Consider the following 13,482-nt stretch of genomic DNA (forward strand, 5'->3'; position numbering starts at 1 on the left):
CAGGGCCAGGGGATGAAATACCCCTTCCCTGCCGCATGACGGGCGAGCCACCCTGCTCCTAGGTATAGCCAAAATGCATGGCTCGTACCCAGCCGGCCTAGCAAAGGTTATGCCCTGGAGTTCCAGCCCCCATCTGCACGGCTGAAGGGCAGATCAATACATGCAAACCCAAGGCAGTCCGCTAGTCCACACGGGCCAGGAATGATTTAGCTAGACCCTGTGCCCCAAAACTGGGGTGCTATTGGTGCTCACCGAGCTGCATAACGGAAGTTAGGCAAAAAACCTAGCCAACCTGAAAGTGACCAGCCTACTTAAACCAGCCACACCCTAGCCAATTCCACAATCTCTTCTACAAGCAGTGTGAGGTAGGCGAAAAACATCACTTCCAACAGCCAAACAGGAAGAGATGAAAAAATTCCTACCCGGTCCCCTATAAATTAAGAGCAACCAGCTATCGCCCACACTGCCTCAAGGGCGGGAGGGTGGGCCCAGCACAAGGCGAAGACTGGGAGGCAGAAGTGGAGACAGCCGTTAAGGAGTGCCTGCTCCGCCCTCACCTCCCATAATGCCCTGCCCACTCCTCCTCCTTACGAAGGGGCAGAACGGCCCCCGGAGACAAGGCTGTGCAGCCTGCCTCCGGTTGGGAGCCGCATTGTTCTGCATTCTCTGCAAATACACTTTCAATCTATTCTCAACTGGTCAGTTTACTTGTGTGAAATGGTCACCAGTAAACAATAAACATGTGTTCCATATGGCTCTTCCATAGTGTGTGTGTGGCGGTGGGGGGTAGGAAATTAAGAGGTGAGTTGGACAGTTTGTAACTGTGGAAGATAAGGAAGCCTGGGCCTTGTTTATCTGCAAATCAAAGTACCGTATTTTTTGCACTATAAGACTCACTTTTCCCCCCCAAAAAAGTGGAGGGAAAAGTGTGTGCGTCTTAAGGAGCGAATACTGCAAAAAATTCACACAAATGCCTCTAAATTCACACAAACAGCTCTAAAAACTAGGTGCGTCTTATGCTCAGGTGCGTCTTATGGAGCGAAAAATACGGGTAAGTCATATATAAAAAGAAATAATTTCTGTATGTGGCAAGTCTTAACAAGTTTACCTTCCATCCTCACTTACAAAGCCAAATATACCATGATTTGAATATTCAACATAAAACTTTCAAATACCTTAATGAAACGTCAAATAAATCCAAACTATCTGGCTTTTGATAAGATGCACAGAAGCCATATGATGGTCCTTACAATTTTAATAGTTTTCATAGATAGACGAATATACATCTTTCAAAGACCTGAGTAGATGCCACTTTCAGCATTTACCGCTGAAGGATATTTATCATGTTTTAGAAATAATTGTGAAAACAAGAATTACCTAATCAGACACTCAAGTACTAGTGCTTACCATTTATTGTTGAAGTATGCAGTAAGATCTTAAAAGCAAAAATTAACAGTCCCACCTGAAGGATCAGAAGCCACCAAATCAGTATTATGTGGGATTTCCTAAAAGTTGTGTAATAAGGGGGCAATGCTGAGAGTTTAACCACATTGCTGGAGGCAGCACTTCCAACACAGTTTTGGACACTACACAACAGGATTTTTAAAAAGTGAGTCTCTTGTGGTTGTTGCTCAGCTGAATCTACACACAGCATCATGGTGCTAAAGGGTTGTAAACCATACTGGAAATAATCCCCCATATACAACCTTTCATTTAGCTGGGATTACAAATGCTTTGGAGACTGTGCATTTCTCCTGTAGGGGGGAATGCACATCTAGTCCATTGGTTTTTTTCAAGGGATCAGACATCAGTAAGGTTATCCTGTAACCCTGCTATTTACAGGCAAATGTGCTATTGAAAGGGACTTGTGATAAAGTCATACAAAGGCTAACATGGTTTAGGCACACACTGACTGATCATGCAGAAAAGTCTTAATACTAGGCAGCTTTTGCTTTGTTAAATGCACCTGCAGAGCAAATGGTTGGAATTTCCAAATACCACCCACATACAATGATGCTGTGGTTAAAAAAGAGAGGAGAAACTTGGTCAAGGGTTCTGGTTAATCTTCATCCTCATTTTAATACTCATTGACAATGACTTTTAACTGTTTTTAAAGACTATCAAAAACACACCCGGAAGCTAAAAACACATTACTAATACAGCTTCTAACTAACATCATAATAGAACCAAGTGTGTTTGCATTAAGCCATTGCCAAAGCAGTGTACTGGACATGCTTCATTTATTTATGGGGAAAATCCACAAAGCCCAAACTGAATCCAAGGCATTACAATTGTCCATACACAAAGGCCAAAATAAGGATGGGCATGAAATGTGAAAACGGTGGTTCATTGTTTTGTCCAAATTGGTGGTTTGGTTCATTTTTTAATCTTCTGAAGGAATTTGTGGTTCATTGGTTTGAGAGGACTAGAAAGTTCTGGTGCGCTGCAAACCAAGTGTGTTTGCATTAAGCCATTGCCAAAGCAGTGTACTGGACATGCTTCATTTATTTATGGGGAAAATCCACAAAGCCCAAACTGAATCCAAGGCATTACAATTGTCCATACACAAAGGCCAAAATAAGGATGGGCATGAAATGTGAAAACGGTGGTTCATTGTTTTGTCCAAATTGGTGGTTTGGTTCATTTTTTAATCTTCTGAAGGAATTTGTGGTTCATTGGTTTGAGAGGACTAGAAAGTTCTGGTGCGCTGCAAACGTGCCTGATGTGATGACATCACGCGGAAGTGAAACTATCATGCCAGGCACGTTTTCCAGGGTGACATGTCTGTACAATAGCATGCCTTCTGGATGACATCATCACATTGGCGTGGCAAGCAAGGAGGATCTCCCACCAATAACAACACAGATGAACTGCCCAAAAAACAAGCTGCTTCATTTTGCAAGTTGTGCATAGCACAAGTACCCAAATTGATTTGGAATGAACCACAAATCAGCTATTTTAGGCGCAAATTGTGATTTGTGCCCATCTCTAGGCCAAAATCAGCTCTGTAAAGTATAACATACCCACATGCCAAGGATGCCAACGAATGTACACAGACAAGGTAATATTTTATTACTCATGTAAAAATGGGGGACATGTAAGTATTTCAGTAACACCTCATGAGGTAGAACAGAACATTTACTCGTCAGTGGAGTAGTTTCAGCTAAATTTCTTGGGACCTTCACTTTTAGGATTAGTAATGCCTTCCTTTTCAATATTCTGGAAAAAAGGTGCAAACTGGCTGATGCAGAAGATTTCAAACTATAAGCAAAATAAGAAAACATATACAAGGGTCTGCTGGTTTATAACATGCTGGGATTGCCCATAGGTTTAACACATTTTCTTGGAATTTTCATCAAAATAAACTGCATTGTACAGTTCTGGGTTAGACAGAGTCAGAACAATTACAGTTTAAAATCAGCATTTTAGCTTAATATTCCAGCATTCTGAGTACTGCATAAGTGGCATTTCTCTTTGAGTGCAGTTTATCTGTTGTGAGGTCATTTGGAATAATCATAATTGTTACAGGATGGGTTCTCCAGCCACATACTGACTGATGCAAGTCCCTTTTCAAGAACAGTATCTAACATATTGTTCATAGGCATGGAAGGCAGGACCCTGATATAGTGTATGTTCATTTGTTCATTATGAATAACATCATAGTCTCGAACACCTTCCCGATCCTCATGTAACCATATTCTGGCACTGTAATCATAAAAGCAACAAAATATCTGTGAGTGATATGACACTTTCACCATGCAAAAAATGCTATTCCGAAAGCTCTGAACATTCAAAAAGAAAAGAATGTACAAGTAAAAAAATGTGTATTATGCAAAAAAAAATCAAATAATGTAGAAAGAATCTAAATTAAAGTACTACCACTATCAAAATATCATAGGACTATCTTTTGTTTGTGAAAGAGCACTAAAAGAGGAAAGTAACTGGAGAACTGAGAAATATTAAGCCTGTGCTTATATTAAAACTGTTGATAAACCTGAGACATGGACCCAATATGGCAACTATACAGCAATAAATTGGTGAGCTATATGATTGCCATATCAGCTCCACTGCTGTCTGGAAGGATTTCAGATGATGACTGGCACCAATGAGTGAATGGATTTAAATCCCTTTTGGTCTTTGTTGGTGATAAGCTTTCCAAGATTATATTTGTGCCATGTATTCAAAAAAGGTAGAAGTCTCTCCTAAAACACAGCAGCTCTTATGCATGTAGGGGACAGGTTCAGAAATGAAAACCATGAACAGAATCTTGTTTTTATGTTGTTCTTGCTTGATCAGTGTGCACGAGTATTGCAAAAGGTAATGTCAAACCAAGTTATGAGAAAGTGGCCTCTTCTACTGATAAACTTTCTGCCCTTAAAAATGTACCACTTTGAAGTCAAAGCAGAGTCACACCTTCCTAATTCCATTGAAATCAACAGGATTGGAAGAATGTAATTTTGCTTTGGATGTCATTGTAAGTTATAGTGGGTATTTTATCACAAATGTTTAAAATAAATGAGCCAACAAGAAACAATGAATGTGCCAACGTTGCTTCTGTCACAAAGGCTAAACTTGTTTCAATCTTCTATCTGCTGAAAGGGATATTAATCAACAGTGTGGTTATTACACAAACTATAAGTTTGAGAGATCATGTTTGGCAGTATGTGCTTTTCTGGAGAAATTTAAAATTATGAGGTAAGTCTGTATAAACATTTTAGTTTCCTGAATAACATAATCAGCACAATGTCCTAAAGCATTGCTGAGGCAAAGAGCTTTGAATATCTCAAGAGATGGAGCAGCTGCACTAAATCTTTAAGATCTGTGTAACCATTTGAAAGCTTATGGTTTTGAAGAAACAGGTGTAAACACCAGAGTGAAACAAAGCTACAGTTTAGGAATCAGAACTGCCCATAAGACAATATACTTTAGCACAACAAGATACTTTTATCCTTTTGATTCTTACTTTTTTATTTGGATGCAAACTAAAAAAACGTATGTGTTTTTCTTAGCTGATACACAATTCAACCAGCTTCCAAAATAGATAGGCATGTCTGTACTTTCCCAAAAGCAAGCCCTTTAAGCTGATGTTCTATTAATGCCTCATATGAAAACAAAACCCAAGACTCTAGTCCTCATAGGGAACAGGGATAGGAAGCACATGAAGCACCAAAAACTATGATGTAAAAAATACCACAATCCAGGGCATATATGTAACTGGTCTGCATATCTTTTGTGCAAGATATCAAATTGCAATTGGTTCACATGTTGAACTCATTCTACAATATTCTTATAGTGTACCTACAGTATCAGCCTTTTGAAATATTGTAAAATACAGACTGTATACTATCAGGAAAATTGGGAATTCAGGTGCCTTCTTGCTTGTATTTTCTTTTCCAATCCTTCAGCAATTTTCCCCATTGCAGTTGCACACTTCAATTTGTACCTTACGGACTAGAAACTCGGGAAATGAAAAATATAACTGTACATAATCTACCAAAAGTCTACAGCTGAATGAATGTAGCTTGGGTCTCATGTTGATGACACCTTACTAAACGTATGTGAATGCTCTGAAACATCTCAGAGCAAAAACTCATTTGACAACAAAGAAAGTGAATAAAAACAGAATACTAGCTGTGGTTTCACAGTCATAATAAAAACTGGGAACGGAAGCAGCAATCCTCTTACTAATATCATTAACACAAATTACTGTTGTATTACAAAATAAAGAACCCAAGGCATTTTCATTAATTATTATATTTTCTGCATTATAGTTTAACATATGTACTTTTTTCGTGTCACCCTTATTTTCGTTAAGTATTGATATTTTGTTATATTCAGACAGGAGTACATTTTTGGAACAGTTCTTTGTAATAAATATCATAAAATAATAAAGATTCACATAATAAATATTCTTTACAATAAAAAAGTTTTGACAGACCTTTGTCTTAAAAATAGTCAGAATTCAACTTTGTGTTTTATACATAAAATATACAAAAAAAAGCACCACAATTTGTGGCTAAGGCAATAAAAACAGAGGGCTAAAGTTACCAAAGCACAGGATTGAGTTAAATGTTGTTAAACCACAGAAATACAGAAACGTTAAGAGACTAAAGAATGTTTATACAACTTAAAATTTATGATATCCAAAGATTACTTCTCTGATGTGCAGAAACCAACAACTTTAGTATCAAAAGAAGGGACGTGTAAAACAAAAAGGCCCTACACATATATAAAAGCTATAGAAACTAATGGAAGCAGTCTAAAGCCATTACAGATCCTTCTAGTAAAGCAACAAAAGGTGGAGCCAATCTAAATAAAATAAGAATCCCAAGAGACTAGACTGAGAAATTTTTAAAGGAAGAAGAAAAAACAGGATGCACTAAGAAGAAAAGGCAGGTACAAGATTTACTAAATTCCAAACCAACTATAACAAATGCTTCCTTTAAAAAAAAAAGCTTTGTAATCCAACTCTTTTATGAGGGGAAAAACTTGAAATAATTGCTTGGAAAGCATTAAGAAAGTGTGGGGTGGTGAAAAAGGAGTTGCAGAAAACAAACAAAAAAGCATCTTTGGAAAGTTATCTGCAGAGTAATACGGCTTCAGAGCAGCCCATTACCCTCATTACTTCTTTCAGGAGTGGATTACTCACAAACCTTAGACTACTTGCCAAGTCAAGAACTGAGATGCAAGTACGTAGGCCACACTTGCCAAAGACCAAGGAAACACTCAGATTTGCCTTTGTCGAAAGAAACTACAGTGTAGGAAAGAAAGAACATTAGAGAAAGAATGGAAAATGATGAGGAGGATGGGTTGGTGGAAAAAATCAAGACAGAAAAGCCAGCCACAACCTGAAAGAATCTGAGGAACTCAACATCCTCCTACATAAATCATGAGGGCTTGCCTTGACCCCTAGAGGGGCAACTTTCCAGCTTACAATAAACCGTGTTGGAGTTCTTACATCGGCAACCTGGACGATTGATCCTGTCATAACACCCTCTGCACAGTTTTAAGCATCCTTTTGCAGGTGGATAGCACAGCAAACAAGGCAAAACCAAGGATATGGCTCCCATGCATAAGTACCTAGACCAGCAATGTGACTGAGAAAAAGAGCAAGGATTATCCGCATATGAGTCCCCTTCATCGTCATTGGAACAGTGGTAGAAGATCCCTTTGACCAGGCACATACAGGTGCTGTATTCCACCATACTTTCTGCTGAGCACAAGCACTGCCTGTTGCAGGCCAAGCAAGATGGCAAGGCCCTGGGCGCTGTGCACTCTCCACATTTGCACTTCCCGCATTGTTCACAGATAAATTTGTACTGTGTCAAGTCCTCTTTCAAGGGACCCATCAGGTCATCTACAATTAGGGATGATGGCTTGGGCTGCGTCCAGATTGGCCTTTCGGATCTGTGGCCTGGCCCTAGCCTAGATGGGGGTAACCTCAGCAGCAAGCCCTGCTCTGAAGATGCGCTGCTGTTGCTTCCAGAACTAGCTGCGCTCCCAGTGCTCGTAGATCTGCTCAACACAGGAGCCCTCGAGTTATGCTGATGCAGCAAGTGGCCCGGATGGCTGGGTCTGTGCTCATAATTATTATTCACAGTAATCGGTATGATTTCATGAGTCCTTTCATGCTTTTCTTGTCTAGGCGCTGTCCGTGGAGCAGATTTTTTCACCACAGATGGGCCTTCAGTGTACTCGTTACTGCCCCTAATGGTCTTGATCTGGTCCAGGGACAAGATAGCTGTTGGCTGTACCTCTCTTTCATAGTCTACCCTTTGCCTGCTATCCAAAGAAGGCTGCTGAAGGACAACTAATGAACTGCCACTGCCATGTTGACCTTGGGACTCCATCTGTAGTGATCTCTACTTCTGGCATTCACCAGGAACCTGGCATGCATCTGAAGTCCTAGAAGACAGAGAGAGAGAGAGAGAGAAACCAAAGGTAAAAAAAAGAACAAGTCACAGGAAGCTTAATAAACAACATCACAGTATATGGCCATTCACAGATAGCTCTAACTAGTAAAACTCATTCAAAGACTGATGCATAGTATCCAGTATTGGCTTCAAGTCCCTAGGCACAAACCATTTTATAAAACTTTTAAAAACAAGTATTAAGATGTGACTTTGCAGAGAAATGAAAATAAAACACACCAAAAATGATCTCAGTATTTAAAAAGGAAAAGTCTTCTAAATCTACAAAACCATGCCTCTCATCACATTTTGTTTTATTTGGTTAAGGTGAGTTTTCCACCTGACTCTTAATCAATACTAAAGATACTGTAACTGCTTTTTATAGATTCAGGTGGGTAGCTGCGTTAGTCTGAAACAGAACAATTTGAGTCCAGTGGCACCTTCAAGACCAACAAAGTTTTATCCAAGGTATAAGCTATTGTGATACAACAATGGAAATTACTAGTGCATTTAAGGTAGAGGTAAGCAGTAAATTAGCATACGTGAAGATGTTTAACAGATTTGACATATGTATTTCCTTCACTATGTCTCCCCCCAATTAAACCCAAACAAATGGTAACCATATAAACTAAGCTTGTCATTCCTGTTTGGCCCTTGAATCTGTTAAACATCTTCATTATGCCACCTCTCACCCAAAACGGGACTCAAAGACACAACAAAAATGCAAAAATAGCAGTACACAGCAAATGCTTCAAGACCACAAGAGTTGGGAACAAGACCCTCATACTGATATTCTAACCACTACAATAACCAAAGGCTCTTGTCTAGACCTCTTGAGGAGTGTTTTGCCTGTCCGAGTAGCGTTCCAATATCTGTCTTTGTTCTAAACTTTAAGTTAACAGATTTATCTTTTTAACCATGATTCCATAATGCCCTGAGTAGATCAGCAATGGAGAAGTTCCTGAAGGATTCTTTCTAGGTAGAAATATCAGTTTCACAAAAATAGCCTACACACAGACTGATCCTAAATAATTACCTCCTTCTGAGGCTATCGACTTCAACTGATCTAGAGTGCTGAAACTCAGTTCAGGACTGCACTGACATTAAAGCAGAACAGCAGATGTGAGTAACACCATGTTATACAATAGGTTTTGTGGTCTTCCTGGGCCATAAGGCAGGGTGTGAAAAGAGGTGGCTCATGCCAGAGAAGAGATACATGGCACATGCCAGAGAAGAAGAGGTACATCCTGGAATGTATTGGATTTTTGCAAAGGGACATGCACCTTTCCTGAAAAATGAAGAGTCATTTATTATTCTTACTAAACCCTAGGGGAGAGGAGTAGCCAGATAGAGTCAAAATGGTTCTATTAATTTTCCCTACACAAACACATAAAACTGTGGTATCTGAACCATGTTGCATTTTTCTCTGTTCTTTCTGAGACCAACAGGAAAACTACCAGAGCAGCTTTTAAGAACCATATTCTTCTGCCGGCATGCTGTATTATAAGGTTCTGGACATTTTTTGAATTTGGGAAACTGTTAGTCTAAATGACCCTAGAGATCCCTTCCAACTCTATGATTCCATTAAATGACCTGAGAATTCCTCACATGAACCAACAGAGGTAGGCAATCTTTGATATCACTATAATAACTCTTTTCCTAAATGCTTGGAAGTATTTCCCATAAATCACCTCATGTAAACCATCCTGTAAGTCAGGCAGGCAGGATTACTGCCATATTAAAGAGGCAGTGAGGCTGACAAAAAATGCTTTGCATGAAGTCACGAAGCAAGTGCCTTAGCTAAGGTGAAACTTGAACCAGTGGCTTCCTGGCTTTCTCATTCAACCACTGCAGCAATGCAAATCTCTTGATAATGCATTTAGACTGCGAACCATCTCGAAGGCCTCCAAGGTGACAAATGGAATAGTGAGGTTCATTTAGTAACTTCATAAATGAACTAATTCTAATGCTAATCATTCAGTAATCTCACAAACCAGCTAATACAGCAAACAAGAGGTTTTGTACAGCACATGGCCCCCACTCAAGGGGCTGACAGTCCTCCCTTTTCTTTCTCAGGCGCGTCAGGCTGGAACGCATAGAGAAAACAATAAGCAAGCCACAGGACTGGTTCCCTCCTCCTTCTCTATCACCTGCATGAAGGTACAGAGTTTAAGATAAAGAACTTTGCCCAATTCAAATCACATCTTATCTGCTTCCCTCACATTTTCATTTTCTTTGACTTGGAATAAACATGGAGGAACTACAGAATGCAATGCTGAACAGAGCAGGGACTTGGAGGGGGGGCGGTTTCTTTCCACTCCTAAAACTTGCTAGAGGAAGACAAACACTAAGGAAGAGCCTGACAAATGTATGAAATAAGGTTAATCTTATCCTATTCCAACAAAGATCTGAACAGTCCTAAGCATTCCTACTCAGACATAATCCCATTGAGGTTAACTATATTTATGAAGGTAACCTTAATTTCTCCCCTCCTCCCCAAAAAGGGAGGGGGCAGAGACACCCCACACCTAAACCTGGAGTCCTTTACAAGTTGAAACATTTCTCAGTTTCCCATGTGACACTGGCATTTTTTGGTGAAGATACATAGTTCTCGCCATGTAGTAACAGCCTTCTGAAGACAGAATACTGGGGAAAAATTCTTTGAAAACCCAACATTGAGTTGGGTTGTGAGAAACCATAAAACTGGTGAGGAGAGGGTGGCAGCACTGCATCCCCACCCCCACAGATGGAGCTCAAAGAAGGCGATGAATGCAGAGCTGCCAGGAGAGGAAGGAAGAGGAAAAAGTTATGAATGAAAGCAAGAGATTTTTTTCAACCCCATTTGCAGGAGGAGTGGAAAAGGCTGAAGTTACTATTACCTCAGGAGGGCGGACTTTCCAGTACTTAAAGTTATATCACCCTCCTCTCCTTCTACCTTTCAAAGGGGGGGGAGGCTGCATGTGCTAGTCTGAGCATGTAGAATCCCCTCCTCCACTGGGTTTTTTGAAGGAGGCGGGTACAGGAATGGAGGAGGGGGGAGAGCCACTTTATCTCTGTCTCACCCACCATTTCCTCTTTGCAGCCTTCACACCTCTCCACTGACCTGCGAAAATCTCACTCTTTCTCTGAGGGGAAATCCCTCAATGCTGACTACATGTAATTAAACACACACATACACACCCCAGAGTAAAAGCAGCCCTAGTCGAAATAATGATTTCAGGGAATGTTTTTGCAGTTACTACCACCACTTACAACAGCCAAAAATTACTTGATACTTAGACACTTACAGTAAAGGATAAGTATTAACAGAACTTCCACCTGCCACATGTACATTTTACCCAATCAAAAAATTCTCATCATCTTATCTACTTAGAAATCTATGTCTCAAAAGGGCAAGCAGTACTCCTAGTCGCTTTGAATTCCCTCTATATAAACTCAAACACACATGGATATCAATTCAAGATTTAAAAAAAAATATTAAGCAATCAAATCCATGTTAGAAAATTCTGAAACCAAATGTTCATACAATACTTACAAGAGACTTTGAGTCTCTGGGACACTATTTTTGTGCTCATGTAACTTTTGATAATGTGGGACCAAATACTCCTTCAGATCCAATTTCTATTCTACCTAAAGAACACACAGTGATTGAACACTATGTAATAATCACTTGGGAATTTGACCTAAATGTTTCCGTGGATTCACTTACATTGTGTACTAGTATAATCAGCAAAGAACCAAAGGTTGCCTTTTCAATGTTTTCATATAACATAAAATTTAATCACACAAGGCTGATTTAATGGACTAAGCAAAACTAAAACGTTTAGAGCAAATATCCAATAAAGCTAATATCATTCTCTCAAAAGCCTCTAGAAGCAACGTTGGTCTTGGATCCAGTTGTCCCACCTCCTCTGCAAAATTCCTATCAATGCCCACAGCAATAATTTCACAGCCCTGAAAAATCAGACTACAACTAAACTTCTGCAGGCGCTCAGGAAAAGCAGGGAACAACTGGTCTATTCAAATTAGGCACACACAAAAATACACATACTGACAGCCTTGGCCTTTCCTGGAACCACACACCAAACTGGGAAGGAAAAGACGCACAAGGACACCTGCTAGTACTTGAGCTCCACACGTGCAAACAAGGCAGCAAGAATCCATATTGCAAGAGAACGGGGACAGCATAAGAAAGACGCAGACTTACGTATTTGAATGGCAAATCCGCGTGAAAGCACTCCCCTGCTAAGTTAGATCCATAAGGCAGCGTGTGACAAGTCTTAAAACGCAGGAGAACTCATTCCCAGTGGAGAGGGGCTTGCCCCCAGTCCTTGATCTCTAACTCCCCTTTGATTGGCGAGGCCAAGTTCTGTGCTCTTGTCTCCTGCACCGCACACACCGCAACCACAAAGCCTTGCTTCCTGAATAGTAGGAAATCCAACTTGCCTGCTTCCCAAACACCCTTCTTCCCAAAGCTTCAACATTCAATGGGGTGCGCTGCCCGCCCCTCCTCTCCAAAGTTACTTGTTCATGAAGCAAAACAGTTTTCTCCGCTGCGCCGCCAGGCACTCAGTTACAGGGAATCCAGAGGAAGCGATTATTATTATTTTTTTTGGCTGCCAGGTAAAAGAGATCAAGCTGGTTTTGCAAAACTGTTCCGTTCGATCTACAACAATTCAATCCCACGCTGCATCCGTGCTGTTGGAAAGCGTCGTCTGCGAGCCGCGGAAGGGCTTCGAAAAAGACTACTTGCAAGAAGGCACAGTCGGTTCCCTCCTGCCTACCGCCAACTTGGAGCTTTCTTTCTTTCCCTTTCTAGACTCACGATTTCTCCTCCGAGCAAAGCGCGCGTGTAGTGGTGTTCGACAGCTTCCTCGGCTCACAGGTCCTTTTCACCACATGGTCCTTCGCCTGCGACTCTCCCCTCCGATCTTAGCGCAGACAAAGTGCAATAGGAACGCCTGCTGGAGGGAGGAAAAGCAACGATATTAAAGAAGAGGGAAAGCGCGGGTGACAAGAGAAGGGAGCAAAATTCAAGCAGCGCAAGGCAATGGCTTTCTGCAACTTTGCCATGTGCTTGCCTGTTGCTGTTGTGGTCTGATTGACAGGCTTGCAGCACAGTCAGAGTGTCAGTAAGAGGAGGGGGAAACCCCCTCGGATACAATGCAGCTCTGCCCTTTCTATACACACGGGGAATCTTTGTACCAAACGCCTGTGTGAGCCCAAAAGGAACGGCGCTCCAGGGCGAATAAAAATGGAACTCCCCAAGATTTAGCACAACTGCTTACTTCAAAGCTCTCCGCTGAAAGCTACTACAGCCGTCCCATGAACTTAAGTGGATCCAAAGTATCGCATCACGTTAAAAAAAGAAGAAGAAGAAGCCCGGCCTACGGCTTATTTTTAAATTCTTAGGATCAGACAACTAAACGTTGGCTGCAGAAAAGCAGCACGCGTTTGAATGCAGAGACGTTCAGCAGCACCTGAACGACCTCCGAAATGCTTGCAAAAGATCGCGCTTACCGAATACAAAGGTGAAGAGCTGTTTCCCGAAGCATCCACGTCCGCAACAACC

General features: G+C 40.9%; 1 protein-coding gene across 2 annotated transcripts; it reads right to left on the reverse strand.

Moving 5' to 3' along the window:
- Positions 1-5,738: 5,738 nt before the first annotated feature.
- SPRY1 (sprouty RTK signaling antagonist 1) lies at positions 5,739-12,869 on the reverse strand. 2 transcript variants are annotated; one of them, XM_060246816.1, is made up of 2 exons: positions 12,118-12,869; positions 5,739-7,905 (listed from the first exon to the last, which is right to left on the reverse strand). In XM_060246816.1, exon 2 carries the CDS (start codon positions 7,848-7,850, stop codon positions 6,888-6,890), a length of 963 nt encoding a protein of 320 aa, XP_060102799.1. In that variant the 5' UTR covers positions 7,851-7,905; positions 12,118-12,869; the 3' UTR covers positions 5,739-6,887. The 2 variants fall into 2 exon arrangements, with proteins under 2 accessions (XP_060102799.1, XP_060102800.1); XM_060246817.1 differs by lacking the exon at positions 12,118-12,869 and adding an exon at positions 10,133-10,154.
- Between the last annotated feature and the right edge of the window lie 613 nt (positions 12,870-13,482).

This window comes from Heteronotia binoei, chromosome 9, assembly GCF_032191835.1.
Source record: "Heteronotia binoei isolate CCM8104 ecotype False Entrance Well chromosome 9, APGP_CSIRO_Hbin_v1, whole genome shotgun sequence".
Classification (NCBI taxonomy): Eukaryota; Metazoa; Chordata; class Lepidosauria; order Squamata; family Gekkonidae; genus Heteronotia; species Heteronotia binoei.